The sequence below is a fragment of the Achroia grisella genome, unplaced genomic scaffold (assembly GCF_030625045.1).
Source record: "Achroia grisella isolate CSIRO2021 unplaced genomic scaffold, CSIRO_AGI_Agris_v1 utg1086, whole genome shotgun sequence".
NCBI lineage: Eukaryota > Metazoa > Arthropoda > Insecta > Lepidoptera > Pyralidae > Achroia > Achroia grisella.
The window spans coordinates 1,329,508-1,345,850 of NW_026712572.1; the positions used below are offsets into that span (position 1 = coordinate 1,329,508).

Consider the following 16,343-nt stretch of genomic DNA (forward strand, 5'->3'; position numbering starts at 1 on the left):
TATAAGCACTTTTGAATAATCACATTTTTTTATTATTCTACTGGTCATTCTGAATGCAGACTCATCACAAAAAGAATGAGCAAGGAATTTGTGTGTTGCCCTCATAAATCTAATAAGCCAGTTATCAGTAAAATTCTTATTATTCCTACAGATGATAATTCTTATTTATTTGTGTATATTTCCCATTATCTAAACTACCTACTGGTCCTACTGCCACTAAAATATTATGAAGTACTTAGCTGCCACGCTAACACTTACTTCACTTTTATCATTATATTTCGCCCAATTTACATAATATATTTTTTAAATTATAGCGTTTGTTATTCTGATGGATAAGCTATATTACTGCAAATTTTCATTAAAATCTGTTCAGTAGTGTTTGTGTGAAAGAGTAACAAATACCCAACTATCCATCTATCCATCCAATCTTACAAACTTTCGCATTTATAACATTAATAATAATATTGAAAGCAGAATAGATCTATGCAGGTCACAGTACTACAGGTCTTAGCACCTGATAATAACCAAAAACCTTCAATAAAAAAAAAATAGTTTTTCCTTGAGAAATGGGCACCGCAACACAAGAAATAATCCTCAAAATTCTTTATTATTATTTGTACAGCTGCAGCAAACAGAACTAGTAATGTACACATACATTGTGTGTTATCAGATAACACTGTGGACTACACTTGTTGTTGTTATTCATTTTTCAATTTCTTTACTGGTTAGTTATGTATTTAATTTTTGTGTTTATATTATATATAAACACAAAAATATATTATATTATAAGTATATCCAGTATTACTTTATTGTATGCGCACATACAACAAAATAATAAACAAGAAAATTAAAGAAAATATAAACAAGTACCTATACTTGTTTATATTTTCTTTATTGTTCAAAGTGTTATCTAAAAGTACAAATAAATGATTTATCTAACTGTCTACCTATGTAATTAGTGCAGAGGTCTTTAAGTTTAGTTTCGTGATAACAAAATCCACTATAGCTCTTAAAAATATTAGTGACCTCGTATTTATTTTCATTTTATATTATAGATATCATAACAAAATACAGAAAATCTTCTTAAAATGTTAGTACTTAAAACCATCTAAATTTAGTTTTATTTCATAGTTAATAATAATATGCTTGGACAATTAACACAACATCATCTAGTCCCAACGTAAGCAGACCTGTGTTATGCGTACTGATATAAATACTTAGATTTTTTTTGTAAATACGTACATAATTGTAATTTATTAAAACAACCGCGTTCGACTATCACTGCACTCCCTAAGGTAGGCTGGTAGAGAATGCTATTAGCATTAAGCCCGCCTATTGTACAAAATCAATAAAGTTTTAAATAAATAATATTTCATATATGCATTCAGAACCGAGCAGCCAGAATCATTGGTAATCAACGTCTATATGACAGACTCGACCCATTGGCTTTGCGGCGAGATATTGCATCTCTGTGCATTTTCTACCGCATATATCACGGGGAGTGTTCTGAGGAATTGTTCGGATTAATACCAGCTGCTGAGTTTCACCACCGTACCACCCGCCAGAAACTCAAATACCATCCTGATCATCTGGATGAATGGCGGTCTTCCACAGTACGGTTTTCTGCTAGAAACTTTTTGCCTCGTACAACCACATTGTGGAATCACCTTCCAGCAATGGTATTTCCGAACCGATACGATATTGAAACCTTCAAGAAAAGAGCTTATTCCTTTTTAAAAGGCCGACAACGTACTTGCAATTCCCCTGGTGTTGCGGGTGCTCATGGGCGGCGGTAATCACTTACCATCAGGTGAGCCGCAGGCTCGTTTGGGCCCTGTGTTATAAAAAAAAAAATAAATAAATAATATACATAGAAAACATCTAGACCAATACAAGCAATCATTCATGAATTCAAATGTTTGAACCATGCTAGTTATTGAATCCGCAACCATCGGAAGTAGTGTCCTAAAGGATTAGATCACCAAGGCCTTTAAGTATAGATAATAAAATAAAGAAATAACAATAAATTAATTTATATTTATGATACAAAAACTGTATATGGCAATATCTCTGCCCTTCATAACTTTTTAATTATACCTACTGTATTAAATTATTCAAGTACCTATAATTAACATAATGATTAATTAATTAATTCTGATTTAATTACTTTCTTTTATTACATTTTAATGTTGTTAGCATTTCAAATATTTAATTACAATGTCTGTTATGATTACACAATTATTATATACTAGCTGTACCCGCAAATTCGTCCGCCTGGAATTAGTTAAATTATATATTTTTCTAAAATGAAAGATTTTTTCCAAAATAAAATTAGTCTAAGTTACTCCTTATTACATCAGCTACCTGCCAAAAAAAGTCCCGTCAAAATCGGTCCAGCCTTTTCAGAGATTAACCGAAATAAACAGACAGACAGACAAAAATAGTAAAAAAAATATTTTGATGTATGTACCTACCGTATTTATTTTCATATGCATGTGTAGTAAAAAAAGTATTAATAATTAAACGGTAATTAAAAAATGTCTGGTTACTTTTTAAGTAGTACAAGATTTTAATAATATAATAATCTCAGTACAATTCACACAGCGCCATCTAGACCCAAGTTAAGCTAGCTAAAGCTTATGTTATGGGTACTAGACAACTGATACAAATACATAGATATTTTTTTTTTCGTAAATACATACATATTATACATAGAAAATACCCAGACCCACACAAACAATTATACTCATGAATACAAATGTTTGTGCCGTGCGAGGAATCGAACCCGCGACCATCGGACGTAAAGCGGTGTACTAAACCACTAGACCACCGAGGTCGTCAATTTTGGTTTGTAATAACTCCTATTAGGTCTTATATTGTACTTATTGCCTGCAACTTTATCTGCATTGTTTAAGTTTGTTGCTTCTCCATTTTCTACTTTATATATCTTCTTCCCTAATGTCGACTGTATAATTACTTTTTGGTAAGTATATATATACCAGTTATCAATAATTTTATTTAAATTTAATCATCTCCCTTTTTTGGTTTTGGCAACAATATAGTGTAACAATGCATTTTTTTCTAACTAGGAAATTAAAATTAAATGACTACACATTTAGATATCTGAATCCGTATATTTGTACTAATATAAAGAGAAAGAGTGGGTTATGGTATGAGGAAATTAAACACTGGAACCACTGCGCCTTCTGTAATTGACTGAGATTATTCCAGAATTTGAATGGTTGCATAATCTTATGCAATATTAGATCTTCGCTTTAATATACTGTTATAAAATTCTACAAACCTGTTCAAGTTATGAGTATCCGATCAAAGCCGGGGCGGTCCAATAGTGTTTAATAAAACATTAAGAAATTTGATAGCTTTTTTTACGTATTTTATAAGGAAAAAGTAAGAACATTAGTGCCCTCACACATTTCCGGTAAGAGTTGTACGACTTTAGCTACGGCGCCTTCCCATTGGCTCAAAGATTACTACGCCCCGCCCTCTTCAGAAATGCACCAACCGAACAGCGCCGTCGGCACAGGCCTCCCGGACTAAACTGTATTATGTGAGCCCAGGTTTATGGGATTTCCTTTGAATAGGTATAAATAGATAGAATCATCAATTAACACAAAGAACTGAATCATCAAACGGTGAAGTTCAAGGTTGGAGTGCCGTGCCCATGATTTCCCATATTCGGACGTCGATACGTTATTAATATTTACAAATATCACACGCATAGGTACTAGTATTATAACTAGTAACTCGGCCCGGCGTGTCACGAGTTTTTTTCTGAAATATATAACGAACTACGTTACTTTCTTATTCAGTCGTAAATGATTTATAAGCTTTTCGATAACTTGGGTTACTTTACAACATCTTCGTGATTTTTTTTTTAACTTCTAATGCCGCAGATGGCCGCTGCTGGCCTTTACAGCTTCACCGAACGATAGGGGCAAGTGCAATGGCACTCCAAACCCGCAGACGGATGGAGCGGCTGAAGACCAACGCTGGCCTAACGAATACAACTAGTCTGAGGGCACCGCTAGGGGTTTTAACCTCGGCTCAGATCGTAAATTCGATCCCCGATCGTAATGCCCCTGCTATTCATGTGCATAGGCAACCTCTTATCATCAGGTGGGCCGTGAGCTTGTTTATCATTCCAGTAAGATAAAAAAGTTAATCTTCACTATAAGGAATCTCTCAAAACCAAGAGCGAATAGGTATACTCGTACATACATTGTGAAATTAAATACATAAATATTCTAGGGAATGTAACTGGTTATCCTTCGTACAGGCCAGTATAATGACCTAGTAAGGACACCAGTGGCATTATGTAATGTTGAGACTAATGTTAAGAATATATCGTAAACTCAAACTGTAATAACTGCACTAAGAAATGTAATAATAATTTACATTGTGAAATTTACGTTGAGACCTGTTGTTTAAAGATATGTAGGTAGAATTTGTAAAAAGTTAGATAGATAGATGATTTATTTGCTTGAACATTTACAATAAAGTTATCTGCATGGGTACTTCCGTCTATCTAGAAATAAAAAGAATAACATTCATTTCGGAAAACTTAACTAACATTTTATCTATGCATGCATGGTGGAAGTAAGTTTAACAGTCAAAGTAACATTGGTATTTTATATTTCAGTTACAAAGCACATTGGTTCGGAAGCTTCCATTACAGAATGTGATAAAGCAGTGAAATTACCGGATAAGATGTATAACACCTTAGTCCTTTTCAATGACAATGCAAAATATACAGGTGGAGTATGATAACGTGATGTCATAGTGCTGTTCGTGTATATAGGCGACGTTTAGGTACCACTAGTTCTATTCGGGGATATGGCGACGATTACCACTTACAGTTAGTAAGGCAGTTTGCTCTTTTGCTATTGATACTACATTTTTTTTATATTGTTCCAGAAATATGGAAGTGATTGGAGTAGTCGGCGAGGGTAGAGATGTCGCGTGGACTCGCGCCATGCAGCCTCCCAGGTTACTGATGCAGAGGGTACACATACCCTTCACCTTCAAGCTGAAGGAGGACGACCCTCTTGGGTACTCAGGTATGTCACCAAGATATATGACTATTCAAAAGTGCTTAAAGTAAGTTTATTTGAATAAAGGATTTTCTATTCTATTCTATATCATGTAGGATTTAACACGAATTATATCATGCTATACATATATTTGTAGTAAATGCGCCCCTCCGATCTATACGCTGTCCAGTTCCAACGGGAATCGAAATTAAGGCTGGCTGAGCCGAGGTTCGAACCCCTAGCGGTGCCCTCGACTAATGTCATACCCGTCAGGCGGGAGTTGGCCTTCAGACGTTCCTTAAGTCCTTCCGCGGTTTTGGAGTGCTATCTGCATTCGCCCCCTATCATCCGGCCAACAGTATTAGAGTAGTCCGAAAAAAAGCAAATGTAAGAGAATGTAAATAAGACGAGTTTAAAAAGGCTGGAAATTGATATCCTATTTAAAAAAGACATGTTTGTAGTCGATTTACAGTTTTTCCAAAAAATTGGTGCCTGTAATGATTTGAAGAAGACAAAACCTTAAAAAAACAAGGTTTGAGACGCAGAATTTAAATAAAAAACAGAAGACGAATTCGTGTGCGTTACGGGTACGAATGTATAAATAGAGTAAGTGCAATCATATCTTCCAAGTCTGCGAGATTTATTTTGTTCAAAATCGTCTGGGTACATCTGTTTCACCTAAATTAGCCGCTCAGCAGCATGGTTTTTAAGATTTGTTTCGGTTGAGAGATATGACACTGTAGTTCAGGAGTTTTTTTTAGGCATGATAATGGAATAGTGCACCCGCCTGCGCTAACGGTTTACAAGGGCTTCAGTGAAGGATGATAAAATAAGCATGAGGTCAGGTCAGTTAGCCCGTCGTGACAAATTCACCAGTAATTTATCACGATGGTTTCCAGGAGAACCGCGCGGAGGTCAACCTGACATGGTACAATGCTAACAATGGGGACATTACTCTACATTACTAACAATCCCCTTTCAAGCCCCTGAACTAAGGGGGAAAGAATGAGTGGTAGAATAAAAACATAAGACATAAACACATATTTTACATCAAACTTGTTTATTTTAACCCACTTACTGCATTTTATTTATTTCATATGTATGTTAATCCAGTTATCTTTACCTTGAATACAAGTTATTTTACCTTGATCTTACTTTTACACTATTTTTGTGTTAACCTAAAATATACTCATTAATAAATTATTTGTTACGTCAATATATTTTAGAAATAAATGTGCTTAGTGCAATATAAAATTATTTAGTTTTTCACTAAGAATGTGGTAAAGTAATATTGGCAACACTGTCTTTAAATTGATTAACTAAAAGATAATTTCCAGGGCCGTAAAAATACTTAATAAAATGTAAAGAAATTTAGTCACGACTGAACAACTTGTTTCATATAGTAGGGTTTTTTTTTGTTTAAAAGTAAATAAATTTGTTATGAATGGAATAGAATCGGGTAATATGTGATGGTTAATGATTACCCTTAATGATTAGTTTGTTAATTAAATTGCAATTAGGCTAAAATACCCAAATTACTCAGTTCAATGATTTATCTCATACTAACTGTACCCGCGGCGCTGCCTGCGTGGAATATACCCTATATTACTAGCTAATCACCATCATAGTAGCATGAGTATAGCCATACCAATTTTTTGCTGCGTCTTCGCTCGCGTTAAATACTGCAATTTATTGCGCCCCTGCTAAAACCCCTCCTGAGAGGTTGTTTTACAAAAAATCATGTTCTTTAGATGTGCTCTTATAAAGTATCAAGTCGAAATATTTAAGTAATGTTCAAACTGAAACCCATTTATTCATGTGGTTCATAAATGAATAAATGAATTCAAACTTTCATGCACGTCTTATTTTTTATTGCTATCCCTACCGTACCGTTCATTAGCACCTTTAATACAACTGGCAAGGAATACAATTCATCTCATTTTAGTTGAATCTCTGTCTTAAAACAATATTATAGAAAATCAGCTTTCTGTCCAGCCATTTCAGAGATTAGCAAGAACAAACAGATAGACAGACAACATTTTTTTTATATACTTGTTGTTATTACTTTCATATGCATTTAGTGAAAAGTAATTTCAAATTTACATTTAATATTACAGACACTTCAATTTTATTTATTTGTATAGATAAACAAACAAACACAAAAATCAAATATATCCTCTTTATAATAATAATGTACCTGACATTATTAAATAATGTTAACCATTTAAAATTAATAGAATGTTAAGGAAAATAAAAATTAATTTGTAAAATAAATTACTTACGGCAGTGAAACCGAATTAAGATTCAAAATCCAATAAGTCTAGATAAAGGAAAGTGTGCACAAAGATTTCTTATTTGAATAACACGATACCATGTTCGTGGAGAGATTTGCATCTCATCAGCGAACTATTAATTGACGCCATAAAAAGAATAGGATGTTACATTTCTCTTTTATTTTGTGTCTGTCTGATAAATGCGGGCGTTACTTAGGGAGGGGACTGGCCTGTGCGAGGAATCGAACCCGCGACCATCGCAAGTAAGGCGGTGTGTTAAATCACTAGACCTCCGAGGTATATATATATATATGTAGTCCACTCTAGTACTATTATAGTATTTTGAACTCTGTATATATTCTACTTTAATTTGATTTTCCCATTACATCAAGTAGAGGAAAGGTTTCATCAGTTGATCTTGAAAGTACGAACTAGATATGTCGGTGGACTTGATGAGATAACGATATACAGACAGACGTAGCTGCCCGTGAGAGGTCGTCGACATGTCTTTTAATAAAACGCCCATTCTCTGATCAGTCTTGGCAGGAAGACCAATTACCTGAGCCAAAAGAGAGCTGTTATAGTTATTTGTTAGAAAATAATACGTGACCTGCTATATTTAAAGTTTAAAATCATGTTCCTTTATATCATCAAACTGATAACACATTTTGCTTTTACTTTGTCTTATAAATATCTCACGGCATTGCATGCCAGGCTTTTGTGCGCATTTAATATAATAAGGACGTACATAATAGATTTCAAACTATTTTTGTAATAAAAACAAGTTGTTTCACGTTGTTTTTTATTTGCAAGTGGGATCTGCTTGAACCGAATTAAATTAATAATGAATTAAATTTGAAAAGCGATCGACATTGGAATTGTAAGGTTTGCACCTTTTCCTACTATTGACGTTAATAGAATGAAGAAAAGAATTATAAAAAAATGGACCTAGTTATAATAATAATAATCTCAGGACAATTCACACAGCGCCATCTATACCCAAGTTAAGCTAGCTAAAGCTTGTGTTATGGGTACAAGATAACTGATACGTATACATAGATTTTTTTTTTGTAAATACATACATATTATACATAGAAAACACCCAGACCGATACAAACAATCATAGTCATGAATATATAAATGTTAGTGCCGTGCGAGGAATCGAACCCGCAACCATCGGTCGTAAAGCGGTGTGCTAGACCAACGAGGTCGTCAAACCTAGTTGAGTTTTTTGTCCGTTCTTAAGTAATTCCAATGCCTTTCACATTTTTTCAAATTCGTATATTGCTTTGTATAGTTCATATTAGGGCTATGAGCTAAAGATATGTCCTTTTTGGGTGAAAATAGAGTTTTACAGTTACGTATAATCTTAAAACAAAACTTGTTTAAAGAAAATCTGAGTAGTGTGAAATTTTGATATTAGTTCCTTAACCTATGGACAAAATTTAATCGAGTTTAATGAGTTATTATTGAAAAAATTGATAGTACCCCCTTTTGTATGCAAATGGGTCGGGGACATACAGCCTTAAAACGTCTTATGACACAAGTTGACGCTAGGTTGGCCCGGCTGTGTCGCCTTGAGATCAGGTATGGAATCGGGGAAAAGGTGATTGTTAGTAATACGGACTAATAACCCCATTACTAGCAATGTACCGTGTCAGGTTGACCTTGTTTCGGTCCCCTTGGATCATCATGATAAATTCCTGGTTCTTCGGTTCAGCTAATATTATCCAACAGTTACAAATACTATTAATATATTTAAACGGGTTTAAAACCCGTAATCATTTTATAGTAATTAAAGGTATTTTCCTCTCTGTACGTTTCGATTAGGTACCTACCAGCCGTGGTCCGGAGGGGATTGTTAGTAATGTGGATAGATAACCCCATTGCCAGCAATGTACCTTGTCAGGTCGACCTCCACGCGGTTCCCCCTGGAAACCATCGTGTTAAATTCCTGGTGAATTTGTCACGATGGGCTAACTGACCTGACTTCATGCTCAACTTATCATCCTCCACTGGTGCCCCGCCAGCGTAAACCGTTAGCGCAGGCGGGTGCACCATTCCATTATCATTCACAAAAAAAAACCCGTGTTGTTAGCGTTAAAACGCGATTATATATTATTAACAATATATATATATATATATATTAAATGCGAAAGTTTGAAAATGTGTAGAAGTGGAGTAAAAGATATTTTAAACAAGTTGCAACTTTGTTTCATAGGTTTGTTTGTATTGTTATCTCGTATCTCAAGAGTTCTGGTTTTCTTGGTAGTTGCACCTTTTTTTACTGTGATTTTAGATAATCTCTTATCAATGACGGGCCTGCCTTATTTATTGAAAGAAATAATTCGAATCTATACTATAAGTATTTTTTAAACGAAACAATATTACGTGAATGGTAAACAAATTATATTGTATTAACAAAATGAATCATCGACATTCTAGAAATGAGTTTGTACAATATCGGTACCACATAACAAGTTTATTGGTATGTGTACATAAAAATATCGTTGAATTGAATTTTCTTGAGTCAGTTGTTTAGATTTAGTATGACTATAATTAATCTAAATTATATTTGAACATTATTAAGATTCTGCTGTCAAAGATTGTACCTACTTCTATGCGAGTCGTGTCAAATACATGACGACGATCTATCTTTTTTTTATGGATTTAATACATTTTTTATGCATAATTAAAAAAAACAATATTATTATCTGCACTCCTCTGTATAAAATAAACTAATAGTTTTTTTTTCGGATTACTCTAATGCTGTTGGCCGATGGTGGCCTTTACAACTTCAGCGGACTAACTAAAGAAAAGACTTACGCAGCGGCTGAAGGACAACTCCCACCTGATGGATTCGACTTTAGTCTGAGGACACCGCTAGGGGATCGAACCTCGGCTCAGGCCTTGATAATTTAGATCCCCGTTTGAATTGGACGGGGCTCGATCGGTGGAGAAACTATTAGAATGCGAAATTTCATTCTTACGTAAAGTACGTCAAAGCAGCTTGAAAATTGTGTAATTGAACCAACCATTGTGGAAGGAAACAATATCTGTAACACAGAGATACCTGCACATATACCGATACCCTAGCACAGATGTTACGGTCTATAAATTAGTGACATTGTGTAAAAATTAACAAATATATTATTATTATTATCATCATTATACAAAAATTCTCATCTCCCCTCTTAAGGAGAGGAGATGGCAACTTACCCCCGGCAGAAGCACAGTCGGCCGGGGTTCAGGGCCCCAGGGAGAGAAACCGGCGTATTATTATTATTATTATTATTGTTATTCTTTATTTTTTCTCAGCTATTGCTGGTTTATTATTATTATTATTATTATTCTCCTATATCCGCGCAATTTTCGTAAAAAGGGATACAAAAATTTTGCATCACCTATTAATATAATAATTAGTGTCCGAAGCTAAAACAAGAAATCTAGATTTAGATTCCGTCGGCTATTCTTGAAGCTTACTTATATCTTTTAAAGTATGCGACGAATTTTCATGCAGTTTTTAGCAGTGGATAAAGTGATTCAAGATATGGTTTATATGTATAATACATATCCATACGATACCGGGGCGGTTAGCTAGTTCAGTATAAAAAAGAGGAAACTGTTATTGAGATCTTAAAACAAAAATAGCATGACATTGTTATATGTTTACTATAACTACATAATCCAACGTTATGCTATTACAGTTCTACAAATAGATACATATCACTATTTTTGTAGTCATGCGTAATTCGCGGTGCGGTAATAACATACTATGATATATATAAATAAATAAACAAATATGAACAATTTACGCAGCGCCATCTAGACCGAAACGGAGCAAGGACTGTGCTATGTGTACTAAACATTTTTTTTAAATAGGATAATTATAATAGTGTATGACAATAATTGTAGTTAATTTTTAAGTATATAATGGCTAAAAATTAACTACAATTAAAGCATAAAAGCAATTTAAAAAAAACTGATCCTAACCTATAAAATTAGCCCCAACCCTGAGCTAGAAAAGAAACTGATTAAAATTACTTTACCTAGTTCTGTAATTTTATAGACATATCCTAGTAAACTAACAACCAAACTACAATTAGTTTGTAGTCAAAACTTATGTATGAAACGAAAGAAAACAAAACAAAACTTATGAAAGAAACTATTGTAGTTTCTTAATAGTTTGTATTAATGTGATAAACGCGAAAGTTTGTGAGTATGGATGGATGTTTGTTACTCTTTCACGCAAAATCTACTAAACGGATTTTTATGAAACTTTGCAGTAATGTAGCTTATACATCAGAATAACATATAGTCTATAAAATTCACGCGGGTGGATAGTTATCTTATTCTTATCTGAGACTACCTGAGAGGATTCACGATTCCCGTAGTATCTTTTTTTTATACTACGATAGTGGCAAACAACATCTACCTACGTACAGTTTTATAAACACTGATTGCATGCTGCCAAACTGGAACTTGACATTTGTAAAGTTGGTTAAAAACGTAAACATTAGTCGCGCATCTGTTATTATGAGAAACAAGAATATTAATTATATGTACATGGCATTTATTTATACAGGAATTTGGATTGTTTACATTCATAATTCATTAGTTAAAATATACATATTTTATGTCAATTCTATTCAAGGACACGTAAGTTATGAATTTTGTGTATTTAATATATCACTAGCTATTTGACGACCTCGGTGGTCTAGCGGTCTAGCATACCGCTTTACGACCGATGGTCGCGGGTTCGATTCCTCGCACGGCACAAACATTTGTATTCATGAGTATGATTGTTTGTATCGGTCTGGGTATTTTCTATGTATAATATGTATGTATTTACGAAAAAAAAAATTATCTTTGTATTTGTATCAGTTGTCTAGGACCCATAACACAAGCTTTAGCTAGCTTAACTTGGGTCTAGATGGCGCTGTGTGAATTGTCCTGAGATTATTATTATTATTATTATTTTTTTCCCCAAAAATTCTCATCTCCCCTCTTAAGGAGAGGAGATGGCAACATACCCCCGGCAGAAGCACAGTCGGCTGGGGTTCAGGGCCCCAGGGAGAGAAACCGGCGTACAATGCGGGCAGAATCTAACAGCACCGCTTTCTGCATCTTTCCCGGGAGTGAGCCGCCCCGGAATCCCAACCGTCTGAGATGTTGTTCCAGACTGGTTGGGATAAGACCATTCACCGATATTACGATTGGAATGATTTCGGTGGACATCACCCCCCACATTTCGGTCACCTCGTGAGCCAGGTCGAGATATTTTCTCTTTTTCTCAGTTTCGGCTTTCACGAGGTTCTCGTCATGCGGTATGGTGATGTCCACCAAAAACACCCTCGAGAGTGCCCGATCCATCACCACGGTTTTGTTTTATTATTATTATTATTATTATTACTAGCATTTACCCGCGACTTCGCCCGAGGTATTATAATAGATATTTATGTATGTATTTGTTTATTAACACACACAACTGATAGCAATCACTACAAGCATTTGTTTGGAAGCGTGTAATTGTTACAAAACTAGATTGTAAAATAACATTCTGCCTAGAAGCTAAATGATATAAATGCATAAGTAACCACATTGTGAGTGTGCTTAACAAATATTTGCAGATTTTGTCAAATTGAATAGGAAATGGCACTAAAATCGTATGTGATTGTAACCCACTCATGCATAAACAAAATATCTCCTTTGGAAAGTACACACCATCCTGAGGAGATAAACACCATCACAAATTTAAACTTAAAAATATAAAGTAACAACAAAATTATTTAAAAGAGCAACACGCAAGTTTTTTTCTCCTTGTGTCTCATCACACACAGCTTTCCGAATGAGCGGTAGATTAAAAAATAAATGTAATGACTATTCAAAAGTACTTCGATGTAAGTTTATTTGAATAAATGATTTTCTATTCTATTCTATCTCCTACGAATATCCTTTATTTCTTGACCCTGACGGGCCTAGGAAGCACTCTAAAAAATGGCGCGCAATAGATCTATGCAGGTCGTATTGCTATAAGTCTCTAGCACCGGGGGTAAGGGGATTGTTAGTAATGTGGAATGGGGTTACCATTGCTAGCAATGTACCATGTCAGGTCGACCTCCACGCGGTTCCCCCTGGAAACCATCGTGTTAAATTCCTGGTGAATTTGTCACGATGGGCTAACTGACCTGACCTCATGCTCATCTTATCATCCTCCACTGGTGCCCCGCCAGCGTAAACCGTTAGCGCAGGCGGGTGCACAATTCCATTATCATCCACAAAAAGTCTCTAGCACCGACCTTTATTATATATAAAGGTATTTATTATAATATAGGGAAATATACTCTATATAGACAGGATATACGCTAGATAGGATAGCAACAGATAGTAAAAAGTAATATATAAAATGGCCTTAAAATTCCTATCAATAAACAAATTTTTTCTCATTCTTTTTGTGATGAGTCTGCGTTCTGAATAAGTGGTAGAATAAAACAAAATGTGTCTTTTCAAACGTGCTCACAGTAAGTTTATTTGAATAAAAATTACTTCTATTCTATTCTATCCTTCAACGCATTTCTTTTCAAACTATGTATGTACCAAATTTCACGAGGATTTGTTAAACAAATAGTTATTATGATATATTCCATAATGACTTATTACGAAGAGGACTACAGACAGTCATACTATCGCATTGATAATCATTACATAGTATAAAACAAAGTCGCTGTCGCTGTCTGTCCGTCCCTATGTATCTTTAAAACTACGCAACAGATTTTGAAGTAGTTTTTTTTAATGCTACGTTTACATTCAGCCGCTTCCCCTGCCACTCGCGCTACCGGAAATATTGCCGAGCGACGACTGAGCGAGAGGGCTGAATGTAAAAACACGCTGCCACTCGCGCTGTCAGTCCTTTGACTGGCGCACGAAAAACCGACAATCGAGGGAGCGCCGGGCAGCGCAAGTCGCAGCACCAATGACATGGGAAGTGTTTCCACTCTCGCACTGTTCACTTCCCTGCCCACTCGGGCTGAGTGTAAATTGGACATAATAGATAGAGTGATTCAAGAGGAAGGTTTATATATGTAATACATGTACACCCATGCGAAGCCGGGTCGAGTAGCTAGTATTAGAATATAATATAATATTATTCTAGACAGGTACTTAAAAATGTATTAAATGTACAATATGACAAATGACACTGTATATCGAACGTTTCCATATTATTCGTGGCTGTATCACCTGACTTTACACAAAATTAGGCATATAAGTGTCTGATAGGTTTGCATGAGCAAGTCTCATTATTTACCGTTTTGTTCAGTTTGATTCACGTGCACCATACATATGCACTGTAATAACACTGTCGTTCGGATAAGCGATATATTTTACAAATCCTATAAAGTCACAGTGGTCTAGTTTAGCTTACCGACTTAATTCCGAAGGTGACAGGTTCGATATGTATTCATGAGTATAATTGTTTGTATCTATAGTAAGTATGTACTAGTTATGCCGCGGTTTCACCGTATAAAATTTATAGCCTATGTGTTATTCTGATATATAAGCTATATTACTGTAAAGTTTCATCAAAATCCGTTCAGTAGTTTTTACGTGAAAGAGTAATAAACATCCATCAATTCATACTCACAAACTTTCACGTTTATAATATTAACAAGATTTATAATATTTACAAAAAAAATGTATATATGTATTTGTATCAGTTGTCTAATACACTTAACATAAGCTCTGCTTAGCTTGAGACTAGATGGCGCTATGTGAAATTATTCTAAGATATTTTTTCACATTAAATATGTGAAGTTTGAGTACACTCAGACTCAAGTGGTTGATAAATTGATTGCGAATTTTGAACTTGCAAACATTGCACATTTAATTAGAGATTGCAAAAATTCGGGCAAAAATTTTCGTGTGAAAAGCCTGTTGTTGTAATAAGAACCAAGTAGGGCATTTAAAAGCGAAAATGGCACTTGTGTACAATAATAACAGAAACGCTTTATGTCGTTTTAACGATATTTAACGCTCCACTGCGAAAAGTTTGTTAAAGGTCAGTAGTTTTAAAATCACTAGTATCCTGACGACTTAGGCGTAATGCCGGTTAGTCAGGGAGAGAAACACCTCAATGCCTACAATATTACAATTATCTATCTCTTATTTGTTTTTATAATAATATCAACACTTTCGCTCCAAAACTCCCGCTGCCTCCGTTCAATCGTCCGTCATCCACTTGTCAATGTCACATAGATTACTTTGGCTCTGGCCTCTGATGTTCCGTTTCAGGTTACATGATTATTGACTTTACCATTTTTAATTAATGGTGCGTAACACGATAGTTAACAGTCGGCCATCCTGCAATAGTGTCTGGCCCAGACACATAGGTAACTGATGAGCGTAGTCATGCTTATCAAAGGATATAGTGTCTACAGGATCATATAACAAATACTTAACTAAATAAACTAAAGATACACATTACTTTCATAACATTGACTATCTTAGTATACTGTCAAAGGTTTACAATCTAAAATCAATACTAACAGAGCTAAGTTTCGGCATGCATTCAGAATGCACAAAATATAACATAACATATATTAATTTACATAATCCAAATCACCCAAAAACATGAACAACCTTTTAGAGTAACAAACAATTATTTGGCGGTGATTGACTTCTATGAGTCAGACTGTAACATATCACCATCACAATGTAAGTTTCCGATCTTATGAACATTGCATTTTTTTTTATACCTCCAAAATAGAACTTGACATTTCTCATCATGAATATTTTAACGGATAAATTTAACATATCACATCACAAAAGGTAAAACTTAATTACCTACATATATAGAGAAAAAAATATAAAGAGAAAGTAATATTCTCGTGACATAAAATTAGAACAAAATCGCTGCCTGCCTTCACCTCACCAATAGAAAATAACAGGTCAATATTATTCAAGTGGTTCTAATACCCTCAATACTACTACTACTATTTTACTTCGACGATACTCTTGATTT

The 16,343-nt window shown here is 34.6% G+C and overlaps 1 protein-coding gene across 1 annotated transcript in view; it reads left to right on the forward strand.

Moving 5' to 3' along the window:
- Positions 1-16,343, forward strand: part of LOC131843406 (cell growth regulator with RING finger domain protein 1-like) — a 49,654-nt gene that overhangs the window by 2,978 nt on the left and 30,333 nt on the right. Inside the window, exon 2 of the mRNA XM_059192041.1 lies at positions 4,936-5,078. Within this exon, the coding sequence (XP_059048024.1) occupies positions 4,936-5,078 (143 nt within the window). The remainder of the gene's footprint in view (positions 1-4,935; positions 5,079-16,343) is intronic.